The 14,006-nt window shown below is 35.8% G+C and overlaps 1 protein-coding gene across 1 annotated transcript; it reads right to left on the bottom strand.

Moving 5' to 3' along the window:
• Positions 1 to 9,695: 9,695 nt before the first annotated feature.
• Positions 9,696 to 12,275, bottom strand: LOC131068417 (uncharacterized). The gene is made up of 4 exons (XM_058003610.2): positions 12,087 to 12,275; positions 11,174 to 11,263; positions 10,376 to 10,643; positions 9,696 to 10,209 (listed from the first exon to the last, which is right to left on the bottom strand). Exons 1-4 carry the CDS (start codon positions 12,127 to 12,129, stop codon positions 9,870 to 9,872), a joined length of 741 nt encoding a protein of 246 aa, XP_057859593.2. The 5' UTR covers positions 12,130 to 12,275; the 3' UTR covers positions 9,696 to 9,869.
• Positions 12,276 to 14,006: the final 1,731 nt, after the last annotated feature.

The raw sequence follows: 14,006 nt of genomic DNA, 5'->3' as shown, positions 1-14,006 counted from the left end.
TGAAGAGTGAATAAAGGCTTAACCAAAACCAATTGGTTGTTGGATTATTGGGGAGATTGCTCGATTTGGTTGATCATTGTTGTTGCTAGGATATGTTGTTGTCATTGATGTCAACATATTCCTGTGAGTTATTCTGGTGAGTTTGGGAAGATTTTTTGATCTGGTTTTGTAAGTTTGGTTTTGCTAATCACTGTTTTGCAAAATCCAATATTTCCTCTGGTATATTCCGATGTGATCAAATCTTGTGCTGAGACTTTGGATTATTGTTTAGGATGATCTTGTGTATCTTAATTTCAAATGGTTCATGATTTGGTGCTCCGCAAGTTATCTTTCCTTGTGACAGTTTCTGATTGGTTGTGTTCTTGAGCTTTGAGACATTGACCGATGAAGTTTTGAAAAGAGGTGTTCGTGCAACTGTTCCTGATGATTATAACGTGCTTGTTGGTGTTTCCTAGTCGTTTCCTATTTGTTTTGACAATCTGCATTGATAGTTGTGCGATTTTTTGGTGATTTCTATGAACCGGTGATGATTTTCGTGTTATGCATATTTCTAGTGGTGTAGCGTGTTGCGGTTGATCTTGGTGGGATTTCCGATGGATGGAATCATTTGGGAATTTGAATTAGGTCCATGCTATGTAATTAAAATTATAATATTGGTTTGGTGGTCGATCTTTGTATTGTGCAATGTAATTTTTGTAATTGTGAGTTGAGGGTTGAGGGTTTAGCCGACCTTGTTATCAAGGTTGATGATTTGTATATATAGGTGAGATGCTTATGTAATTTAGGTGTCAGTATTGTGTCTGCATTATCAGAGAGAGGTGAATGTGTGAACAAGGATATATCATTCAGGGAAGTGTTGTGGTGAGATTGGTGTTGCAAAGCAGACAACTGTGCTTATCTGTAACTATCATCAGGCATTTGTAGATGCTATTATTGTAGTTCATTCCTTCCGGATTGTAGTCTGAATCATATTGTAAGTCAGTGAGACTTCCCTTATGGTTGTAGCCTTCTGGGCATATATCTTTTGAGCAGTGAGCTCTAGGTAGTGTGCGTGAATGCATGTGCATTACCCATTATAATATTTCACATACTACTGCAGAGTATTATCTTACTGTGGGTAGGTTCCCACCGTGGTTTTTCCCTTAACCGCGTTTTCCACGTCAAAATTTTGGTGTTGTGTGTTGTGTTGTTAATTTTCTTATCTGTTATTGTTGTAGTCTATTAGTTTATGTTTTGGATTCTAGTTTGTTGTCATCCAATGAAGACTGATTCACCCCCCCTCCCTCTCAGTCTTCCTTCTTGATTGCTGCTAACAATTGGTATCAGAGCTAGATCCTCCGGTAGAAGCTTAATCGATTGAGGAGATTCGCGATGGAAGCTCAAGGTATTCTTTTCAAGAAGGACAGTCTGAGGTTTGATGGAAGCAACTATATTGTGTGGAAGAGATGGATGGAGGTGCATTTGAAATGTCTTGGAGAAGATTATTGGAAGATTACTAAGAATGCTTATGTTGTTTCCCGGAATGGGCCATCCACTCCTAATGAGGTTAAGGAAGTTGAATATAACATCAGAGCAAAGGAAGCATTGCTTAGTGCCCTAACTGATTCCGAAATGACAAATGTTATGGAACTTCAAACCACACATGAGATCTGGGTGAAGCTTGAAATCATGTATGAAGGTGATAGTCAAGTGAAAGTTGCTAAGTTGCAGAGTTTAAAAGGAAAGTATGAGACATTGAAGATGGGAGATGATGAGCATACATTCATACATGGCTAAGGTGAATGAGCTTGTCATTGGTATCAGGTCTGTCGGTGGAAAGATTGAAGAAGATGAGATTGTTGGTAAGGTGTTGAGATCTTTGCCTCTTGCTTATAAACATAAGGTTGTCGCTATTGATGAGATCCAGAGTGTAACTATAGTGACAAGAGATGTATTGGTTGGAAAACTTGTTGCATTTGAACTGATTGAATTTGGAGAATCACATGGAAAGTCTGAGACAACATTCAAAGCATCAGCATCTGTGTCTGGTAAGCAGAAATATGATCCTGATGAGTGCATGATATCTAGATATGAAAGAGAAAGAAGAGAGATTGATGAGCTTGAAGCATTGTTTGCCCAGAGATTGCCTAAAGGTGTCGGTATGTATGATGGAAAGTTGAATAATCTTTTAAATGTATCCTTGGGTAATCTGAGAACTATCCCACCTATTGTGATTTTGTATTCCAGGAGTTGTCTATGAGAAATCATGAGTATAGGTCTAAAGTAAGGAATACCCTCCTGAGTTTGGTGGAGCTTGAAGTAAAGAAGGTTGTGAGAGCCTTGTTGTGTTGTGTTTTCTTGTCTCTAGTCTATTGATGATGTAGATTGTATACTTTAGGTCCCCAACCTCATAACCTAGACTTTTGTTTCTTATTAGGACTGGAGGTAGCAAGAAAAATCATCAACACCACCAATGCTTATGGGTTTACTTTATTTTATGGTGCAATCAGTTGGATGAGTAAACAAGAGTGTGTGGTTGTTTTTTCACTACTGAAGCTAAATATATGGCAACTATTCATGCTTGTGAAGAAGTCATTTGTCTTAAGAGACTATGTTTAGATATTCAAATAAAAAAAGTGTTGTGACAATCAAAGTGTGATCTACCTAGCTAAGAACCTGACATTTGACGGCACTACCAAGAACATGGATGATGGTTAAGGTAGAGATTTTGATGAATGACACATATTTTTTAACTAAGGCTATGAACACAAAGAAGTGCAGATGGTGTTTGGATCCTATGGGCCTCACATCCCTCGATAATTAAATTATCATGTAGATACTCCATTTACTATTATAAGGAGTTCGACAAGTGAGAGAATGTTAGAAAAATGGTGTATCAACCTTGTAGTTACATAAGATTACTATTTATAGTAAGTTTATATTTGAGCACCGATTGGTTCGAAATTTTGGTCCGAAAATTTTCCTCAAAGGTATAGATTGGCTAAATAAGTATGCTAGTAAATGTTCATTGCAAGATTATAGCTGGAATTGGAGATTTTAAATTTTGTTTCTAATATTTTCAAAGTCTAGTTTGAAGGTTTTAGACACATTTTTGGGGCCCAAAAGTGGTCCTAACTATCATGGTGGATTATATCTTGATAGAGCACTTCACAACCTTTTTGGAAATTCAAATGATTCATCCATTGAACTCTTGAATCAAAAGTTATGGCCTCTAGAAATTAGGTCTCTTGAAATGGGAGATGCAGAAATGTGTTGGACATATAAACGATTTGTAAGAGGGAGTTACACATATTGGTGTGTGTTTTGACACATCAAAAGGCATCTTGGAATGGAGACAAGTTGGATTATAAAGGTTATTGTTGATAAATAAATGTGGGGGTTACAGGGGGATGGGGGTGTAGGGCTTGCATGCCCTAATAGGGGTTTGAAGGCAGTTTCCCTAAAAGTCACTTTTTCTATATAATTATCATTATATATCTTGACCATTTATCATTAGTTTACAAATATAATGGTAAATATTATGTGTGCTTTGTTTTTTATTAAGGGAAAACAAGTTTTGAAGGGACCTGAAACCCTATACAAAATTGGTTTTGGAAGGACCTGAAACCCGAACCTTAAGATAAGCCTAAAAGTCCACTCAATGAAATAGAACACAAGAGAGACACAGCGAAACCAGACAAAAGATGGGGGACAACAGAAGAAGGACCCCCAACAAGAACCAACTAGTTACAACAAAGACCAGCAATCAGACCCAACCCAACCAGGACTGATCAAGTATTTGATCTACACTTGTGAGATCGAAGGGTCATATCAAAAGAGGCCTAGGACGATTTAGATTTCTTACTTTTAACGGTAATCCATCCCTCCTCAACCCTAGCAGCAGTCCTTTGCAAAGAAGACGAGTCTAGAATAGAGAACCTCCCACCACCAGGAGGAACAAAGGCAACATCCGGAGAGGCAGGGACAATAGCAACCGGAGAATCAGAAGGATCAAACAAAGATCCAGCAGCAATCTGGGAAGCGAGAAGGTCATCCACCAAAGAAGAAGATCCAGCATGAGGGGTAAGAGACAACAAACCATTTTCAACAGAAGAGAGAACATCATCCTGAATTCCAGCAATTTTAATCCCCGAGCCATCCTTAGTGGCATCCGAAGAAACATTCTTCTCCATTAAAGAATCTAAACCAGCCTTTGAAATCCCAGCATCCAACGATTCATTGGAAGAGTCTAAAGATTTCATAACAGTATAATGTTGGTAAGAGGGCCCCGACCACCATGAAGTCGTAAGATTTTTCTTCTCTAGCCCACAATTCCCAGTTGCATGGCCGGTTTTGAAGCATTTACGACACCTGAATGGGATACCTTTGTAATCCAAAGATTGGACCTAGCTTCCAAAAGAGGAGTTGATGGCACATCTAGCTCCACCAGAATGTGAGCGAAAGTAGTGTGGTAAAGCTCAAAGGAATCATTATCCACCATGATGAAACTCCCAATAGCATCACCAATTTCCTCAAAGAGAGAATCAGCCCACAAATGGATAGGAAGATAAGGAAGTCAAACCCAAACAAGGATTTTGTTGAACTTCTCATAAAGGGGGTTAAAATCGGAGTGCTAGGGTTTGGCCAAAAGCGGCATTTTATCTTTCTCATAGAAAAAAATTTCACACATAATTTTTTTCCTATCCTTAGCATCTTCAAATTTAGCTACAAAGAAACCTTTAGCCATAGGGTATATATGAACAATACCAGAAATGAGTGGTTCCCAGTGAAGAGAGATCCATTTATGCAGCTCCGGGAGGCTGGGCCAAAAACCCTTGAATCTGCAGATAACACCATGCTTCATAAAAACCTTCACATTATTCTCTATTTCCCTATCTGAATCCTTGTTCACATTAACAGAGGTCGCACAGGAGACGGGGATAAACCCCCTTTCCCCCCCTCTGCGAAAATTTTTTGGCGGCTGTTGAGCAATGTCGATGCGAGGGGTATCTGCTACCATCGTCGCCCATGAGGGACCAGCAACCACTGCAATAGACTAGGTCACGGATCTGATAGGGGGAACGGTAGCAGGGGATCGGGCGGGATCAACAGGTGGGACAACGGCGGGAGGCATTTTCAAATTGTTTACCCTAGAAGGCAACCCTATTTTATGAGGGCATTATATTAAGGCTATGTTTTGTGATGTATTGTGAGATTTTGATAGTTGTTGAGTAGCCTCTAGATCTTTGGTTGGTGATACGCATGTAAGAACCTTGCTTTATATTGTAATTTGTTATTGATTTTTGAATAATATATTGAGTGGAATTTAAAATGTGGCGCTTTCTCCCAAAAATGTTTTTCCCACGTAAATCATGTGGCGTTATGGATGTTATTTGTGTTATTTTTGTTTTATTTTTGTGATGGTTGTAAATGGTTTCATATTTTGCATCACCTATATATTAGGTGCATGGGATGGAGGTTGTGTGTAAGAGTTTTATATATATATATATATATATATATATATATATATATATATATATATATATATATATATATATATATATATATATATATACCTCTAAATCTCTAGTTCATGCTATTCCAATTGTAATATTGTTGATTTTAGAATAATATATTTGACATCTTTTGGAATGTGGGCTTTTTCTCTCAAAGGATTTTCTAGTGGAATGCATGATATTTTATATTTATTTTTGTTTAATTTTTGTAACAATTATAAATATTTGAAAAACTTTTGCATTGCCTTCTTTTCAAATTAGTGTAGGAAGTTGTTTCACTACCTTAGGTTTCTTATACGAATGTTACAACACATAGCACCAAAGTTATGTGGATAAACCCATTTAGTGAAAAAATACACTAAATAATTGATTTTCAATACAGGTTCGTGTTGTGATCCTCTTCTCTTTTGGTTAATACTAGCAATTGCACCTTGGTGTGCAATGGGTACGCCAAAAAGGTGTGGAAGGTCAATTCGGAAATTTTTTGGTCTATTTTTTTATACAATTGTATAGCATATGAGGTCAATTGGAAGAACATTTAGCAAATGATGTTGTTTGTCCAACAAAGGTCTCAATGGAGAAGTGATAGCTTCGAATCAACTACGCATCCACTTTGAGGGATTTAAACACACACAAAATATAGCCTCAAAATCATGAAGATAATCGAATTTTATAACCAAAAGGCTCATGGTGTGTTCTCAATTTAGGGAGGGATGATTATAGAGGTAGGAAGTGATAGATGGAGAGAGGTAGGCGAGGGAGAGATATAGGGAGAGAAAAATAGGCAGAAAAATATATAAAAGAGAGATAAAGAAGGATAATATAAAGAGAGATATGAAAGGAGAGAAAGGCGGAATAGATAGAGAGAGAGGTGGGGAGAGAGATATAGAGATAGAGGGATAAAGGGAGGTATAAAGAGATACATAAAGAGAAATGGAGAGCGGGGGAATTTTTAAATAGACTTGAATAGAGAGAGATACAAGAGAGAACAACAAAGTTAATGGATATAGGGGGAACATATAAAACAAAGAGAGGAGGGGGGGAGAGGAGGGGGGGGGTGGGGGGGAACAATTCTAATTTTGCATGTGTCCATAGGGAGCTATGCTTAAGGAAAGAAACTATTTGATTAAGGCCCAATGATTTAACTTTAAGACCTTAATCAAAGGAGAGAAAAATATAGAAAAAAATATAGATATGAAGAAAGAGACAATGACATATATAAAAAGAGTTAGTGAGATTAAGAGGGAGAAAAGGGAAAAATCGATAGAGAGGAATACAAAAATAAAGATAGAGCAATAAAGAGAGAGAAGAGATACTAAGGGAAAGATGGACTAACTTTTGCCAACCATGTTGTGCTAGCAAACCAAACTCGAGATGTGTGTATATAGATGCACATGAGAGCGCACACCAAAAAAAGTAGAGTGAGACACAAAGAACAAAGAGAGAGAAGAAAGACATAGATATACAAAGAAGGAAGAAGGAGATACAGACAGACATAGACACTAATTGGTAAGTTGAAATTTCTATAGGAGAGAGGGCCAAGGGAGAAAGCCACTTGCAAATTGCATGGGATGTGTCATTTTTCATTAAATATGTACTAAATTATAAAATGTTTGTTGGTTTGACTCTCTTGTGATTGACCCGTTATATCTCCTTTCTCACTTCTCTATTATGCACTTTTTTCTCACATTTGGGAGTCTTAAATTATATTATGTCATTATTTTTCTTATACTCATACTTGCTCTGCTCTAGTAAAACATACAACCTTGTGACTATGCAGATACTATTTCAAATAAATGTTCTTGAATGTTGATGCATTTTGAGGTTACATCCTCCTAAAGTCCATGATAGAACCTCTCACCCTTCTAATGAATTTTGTATGTTGATAATCACATTCTAAAATGAATTAACATTATATTTAATTTTCTATCCAACAACCATATTAAATTGAATTTAATCTAATTTGCTCTGGTTCCTTATACCAATGTTACAACACATAGCACCAAAGTTATGTGAATAAACCCATTTAGTAAAAAACACACTAAATAATTGATTTTCAATACAGGTTTTTGTTATGATCCTTTTGTTATGATCCTCTTCTCTTCTAGTTAATATTATTTTTATTTGATTTAAGTGATTTTCAAGTTAGTTTTTTTTAACATAAAGACAACATTGCTCCAACACTTATAATTTGTACTTTGGAATAGTTGTGCCACAAGTATTTTTAGGACTACACTTGTAAGCTTCATGAGGTTTGCATCCCCACAAGATTTTGAAAAACCAGACCAAGCCATGGAAGAAATGACCCACTGGAGAAAAAAAAACGTTATCACTAAGTTGGATAGCAGCTGTAATGATGCGAACACCAAGTTTGATAGCAATTTGAATGATGAGAATCTCGCCTAGCAACAAAACCTTGAGGTATATTAGGCTTGCTCATATTATTAATGCAGATGTACAGAGAAAAACTGTAAATTGGTGACAAAATTATCAGAACATACATCCCATTAAAGATAACCACAATGTATTGAACACGATCTTTTGTAGTGTAGTACATTTTATTGGAGTTTTGTATTTTGTGCGGGGCAGTTGAGTTCAATCAGTCCAATGATTGATAGAATTGTTCAAGAAGCTCTGGGTCAAGCTCAAACTTCTAGACCTAGAGGAGGTACTTAAACAAATTTCATTCTATTTTAATACCTAGTCTTGGTAAAGAAATGACGCTGTTTGATGTGCTCTGTACAGAAAGCCTGTATCATAGCCGTGTCTGCTAAAACCATACTTGAATTTCAGCTTGCAGAGAAAAGTTCCAGTTTTTCTGTTTCAGCATTACTGCTGCTGCCTCTTCAACCCCTTCCACTTCCAAGAAGAGCCTTTATGAACAACTAGAGGGTTCCCACTACCCATCATTGTCCACAACGAAAAGAACAATACTGTTGCACCTAGCCTGACCATTTACCATGCTATGCCAAACTTTTAAAGCCCACAAAGAGCCAATCAACCAAGGCCTTTTTTCAGTCCCTGCCAGATCTTATCTTTCACACTAACATTTAAACCAATCAACCCAGATTATTTGGCTTCTACATTATACAATGAAGCTTGGTGAGAAGGTTTTACCTTTAAGCAGCATAGGCTGGATTGTTTGGCTTATATAACCTATCAGATGTTTGATTGTGAAAGAAGCACATTTTGAAGTAGTTATCCTTCTAATATTTTCTATACATGATTTTGCTTTAGCCACAAGGGTGAGAATGAAAGTTTAATTAACTAGTCTTGGCATTGATGAGTGTTCCTTACAATAATCGAACCATAAATAGGCTTCCCTTCCATCAACCAATGTGTACACAATGATATAAGAACACAGATATTTGAACAGCACAATTACCAGAACACTATCTTCCAGCAATAAAGATATTATCCAACTCTGAGCAGTGTAATGTCATTTAGATCAATACATCTTTTTCTAAATATGAAAGATGCTTCCTATTTTGAATATAATCCACCTTGATCCACGAAGACCGATTATAGTAATAGAACTTCACATAAGAGAAAGTCCAGTTATGAAAATGAGTAGGCAAAGCAAATGGCTTTGAGCATATAGGAAAAGAACTTAGTAAGCTGGCACAAAAAAGACCAGAGAACTATAATCACATCACTGAAGAATGTGTGAATGAACGTCATTAGCATGAAACTCAAATTTCAGCAGAACTATAGAGTAAATGAGCACCCTAATTTTTATTTTATTCATACAACATGGACACCAGAATTTATCCACTTGTCTCATTTAATGAACCTTTTAACCCCTTACGTGAACAGTTTGATGGTAAAATTTTAAGAAGGAAATGCTATTGTTCACTATAAAATTGACAAGCATAGGACACTTACTGAGAGAAGGTTAAGGAAGCCAATTAAAAACGTCTGCTAGGGTTTGACCAGTTTAATAATTTGTACTTACCTAACCTGACATGACTCCCCTCTTTCAACCAGGCCACGCATCATTTCAATGATCACCTAGAGTTATTCCTGGCTCAACTAATTGAAATGCTAAGAATGAATAAGCAACAAATTGGTCGGCAGGGGTGTAGAGATCAATCCAATCAATGGGTGACTTCCTTGCAAGGGTCCAAGCAGATTATTTTGTTTATGGCTAGTTTGACTGCCTTTGTTATGCAGACGAAAATTACTAGCATAGACAGTGCAGACAGAACGATGATTTTGTTAACCCATATTAATACAACTTTGACATTAGTCACCTGGATTACATTACCAAGTAAATATTTTCCATGTTTCACTGCCGAATAAAAAAGAATTAAAACATGATGAGCATAGAGCACATTTGTTCTGACAAGCTTAATCTGCAAAGCATATTTCCTTTTAGTCACTGCTGTCAGAATCATGCCTCCTTTTCTTCTCCTTCCTATTCACATCTGATTCATGTCTTCTCTTGTCTCGCCTTGAACCTGGTTCACCACTTCTTTTATCTCTCTTTAGAGCCTTCTTTTCTTCTCTATTCCTTTTCTTGTCATCTTTTCTCTTCATGTGCCTGCTCTCTCGATCATTTCTATCAGAATCTGCTTCTTGGATACTGGACTGTGGAACTTCGTCCCTTTGAGACTTTGAACAAGATTCATTCTCTCTCTCAAATACTTTGCCATTTGAAGCATGTTGAATCTCTTTTGGAGGAACTTTTTCACTCATTGAATGATGCGGTGCCCTGCATTTTAGAGGCAAAAGAATCAATTATCATAGACAAATGAAACATATAATTATCTTTAAACATGCAACCTTAACTGAAATTTTGTAAAATGAAGATGTTCTGGTGTACCAAGAAAGCACATCATACACTAGGAGAAATACAAGAAATTGAAACTAAAACTTACCGAGTAAAACCCAGACCCTGTACACGTTCTCCTTCAGCATAACCAGGAGCCAAATCCTCTGCATTTGTTCCTTTCTTAAGTAATTCTGCAGCCTCTCTTTTATCCAAACGATTACCCAGAGGACGGTTTTCACGCTTTGGTGCCAAACCTAAAACCTCTAGCATAGAACGTTCTTCCTCTTCTTTAATCCTCTTGATTTCCTCTTTTGCTGCGTCGGCACCTGAATCTCCCCCCTTTTTATCCCTTGTGTACCAGAAAAGATCCTTTCCTGTGTATGATTGATATTAAAAGACTCATGTAATTATTTTAGCCCCAAGAAATTCAAATAAGTTAAGAACAACTATGTTAACCAACAACACTTGTGTAACACAACCAAAACAACTACGGAGTGTTCTCCTCATGTCACTATGTAAAACACTGGCCAGCTGGACACATCCCTGAATACTAAAAAGGTATTGTAATGCATAATGAGGTAACGCGCAATTGAACAGCCTTCCAAGAGCTAAAAAGATGTTACCATAACAAGTCTCCACAATTAAAGGAATTATTGAATTTTTCAAGTTAGTCAAATATTTCAAGCTCAATAAGACAACAAGAACACAATTTTAGTTTCAAGTATGGAATCTACACTAACAGCCAATTCAAAGTGTGAGGAACTTTGTAATGCACTACAAGGGAGCTAAAAATTATCCTTTTATTCAACTCAGAGATAGCTAACTCTATCCTTCACAGAAAAAAATATATAATTGCATAACAAAACTATCAAAAATAAGTGATATATCAGATGGAAATAAATACCTTTTTGCCATCGACCAACTGGAGCCTTGAGGCTATGACCGAGATAATTTTCTCTGTGCTTATCGGCTTTGACATCATCCCAATTGAATTCTGAAAGTCAAAAATAGCATTCAACAATCAGCAACAAATTTTCCAAATCCTAGCAGAACATTCCATGTAGCTTTATATGGCAGTATAGCTCATTGAGTGTTCTGTGTTCAAAAATCCTATTAACATGTTTGGTCTTAGAAAACAGATATTCCACGGACAAGTTAGATGGAAAAGAATTTTGATAAAAAAACGAAGATTTGCTTCTTCAATAAGAAAATTGAGCATGCAAATGCCCTTCACCTCATTTATCTTAAAAGGGGTTTTTAAATAAGTAGTCATTCAAACAGTGGTAAGGACTAATGCTTGGAATGTCATAACAAGGGCAACATTAGGGCTAAGTGAATTTGTATACAAAGTTCGTTTAATGTAGAAACCTTTTAAATACTCGATGCAATAAGCCCTTCAGGTTGATGGGAAACCCTAATTTCATTAAATAACTAGATGCTATAACCCCTTTAGATTGATGGGAAAACCCTAGTTTTGTTTTAAATAAATCCCATATTCAGTCAAGGCATTAAGAAAGTTAAATGGATTAGATCCCTTCCACTGGGGTTTCAAAGCGGCAGCGTTAATAACTCTGATCTCCCGCTTCCGACCTTGCAGTTTTTTTATTCTGAGCAAGGAAACTGTGATTGAATTCAGTATTCCCAAGGTTTGAGCAGGTAGCAAATAATAAGAAGCATTTGGGCCTAAATACACTGATTCAAACCCTTTTCTGATTTCTAGCAGAAATGTTTTAAGCTCAACAAGGCAGAAATTTCTTGGTCCAGCTTTTTCAATTTTGGAAAAAAATCTAAAGACGGGAAAAGGAAAAAATACATACGATCTCGTCCTCCACGTACGCCTCCCCTGGATGGATGATACATTGCGGCCGATTCCAATCGGATAAAAATGTTTTTCTGTCTTCTGTTCTTTGTTTGTCTTCAGAACACTAAATCGATTTGAAGCTCACAAAATAAGTATTCTTGCCCAACAATTTTTATGCCGTCGTCTACCTATAATTGAGCAATTAATATTACGAAGTTTTTCTTTTTAATAATATTACTAAGTATTGAGAGGAATTTACTCTCAAGGATGTACATTTGACTATTTATTGAGAAATTATGAGTCATGTGTATGGTATGTCTTGTTTTGGAAGGAGGGATTTGGATAAGTATTGATGTTTGATTTATGTGAGTATTATTAGATAATAACTAGTAATAGATTGTTCTTGGTTATGAGAGTAAGGTATTGATGAGTTATGGTTTGTTATATATGTTTTATAATTTTATTTATTTATTAATGCATTAAATTATTGGTAATGTTGTGATGGGTGATCTTTGAAGAAATTTGTTGTTTCATGTTTATGAGTATATTTAAATGTAATGAAAGTTAAGGAGATTATTGATAGTCTTGATAGATGAGTTCTTGTGAATCATTATTCATGAAATATGGATCAATGAAAATTGACATGAAACTATCAAGTGGACCATTTTTTATCATGAAAGATGGGTTCTTGTCAACCACTACTCATGAAATATGGGTTTGTGAAGATTAAATTGAAACTATGCAATTGAATTTTAATATATCGTCAAATAGTTTGGCACAAGTGAAAACATCATATATATGAAAATAAACATGTTGGGGAGCTCTATAATGAATGGTTCGCAAAGCACAACATGTGTTGAAGGTTTTGTGAATGGGTTAGTAAGCTAAAAGGGCTTGATTGTAGAGGAAATTTCATGGTTAAGCACATTCAAGCCATACTAGTATTGACGCAAGACTAGATTGAAGAGTCTACTTAAAAATTATCTAACCATATAGCAATAAGTAAAAGACACAATTATTCTATAGTAATTTATCTTTCAAAACATAATACATAGTAGAATTCAAATATTAAATGGGTAAATGATTGAATCCAATACTTGATATTTTCAAAAATAATAATAGTTATGCTTTTTATGCTTTTATGAGCTTGTGGCATGTTAGGCATTATCTACCTAATTACTAAACTAATCATAGGATAATATAAAAATAAAACTCAAACTATGCTAACTTTTTTATCCTTCATTGGCCTATTACAACTATACTTTTATCTAAGTTCCTTCAAAATCGTATTTGTACTCCCATTACTATTATTAGACCTTTGTTTATGTGCATCCTTAAACCTTACTGAAGTATTCAAGATTTTATTAGTGGATGCATAATTAACCTCTTAAAAACATGGTACACCAACCTTGAGGAATGCTTAATAAGGATCATTAGTCCCTGATGCTCTGCGAAAAGGACAAGGTTAGGATAAACAAACACCTGAACAAGAGACAACAAGAAGTTGATTGTTAGATGTTAGAAAATCATAAATTAAAAACTATCCTAAGCAAGCATATCAAGAAAGACACTACTAAGCAAAAAGAAAGCTTAAGGAATCTACAAAAAGCAACTAAGCTCCTCCAAATGCTCTCTACCATGCTGGTAGTTTCTCCTTCCTTGTTCCTCTCCTCTCCAAGTTCCAAAATAATGTAGCTCTCAGCAGTTTTTTGCACTATGGATGCTTATGGAGATTCAAGATTAAAGTATTTGCTCTAAATATGAATGAAAAGATGATACTAGATGTTATAGATGCTAAGATGATTTGTTTTAAACCAAAATGACAATTATATGAATTTATTATGCTAAAATGCTCTCTAAAATTCACTATAGATTAAATGCATGCAAGTTTTTCAGGATCTGGATTATGAAGAAATGGGCTCTATTTATAGGAAAA

This window comes from Cryptomeria japonica, chromosome 11, assembly GCF_030272615.1.
Source record: "Cryptomeria japonica chromosome 11, Sugi_1.0, whole genome shotgun sequence".
In the NCBI taxonomy this organism is placed as follows: Eukaryota; Viridiplantae; Streptophyta; class Pinopsida; order Cupressales; family Cupressaceae; genus Cryptomeria; species Cryptomeria japonica.
This window is presented reverse-complemented; position numbering and strand designations above follow the sequence as displayed.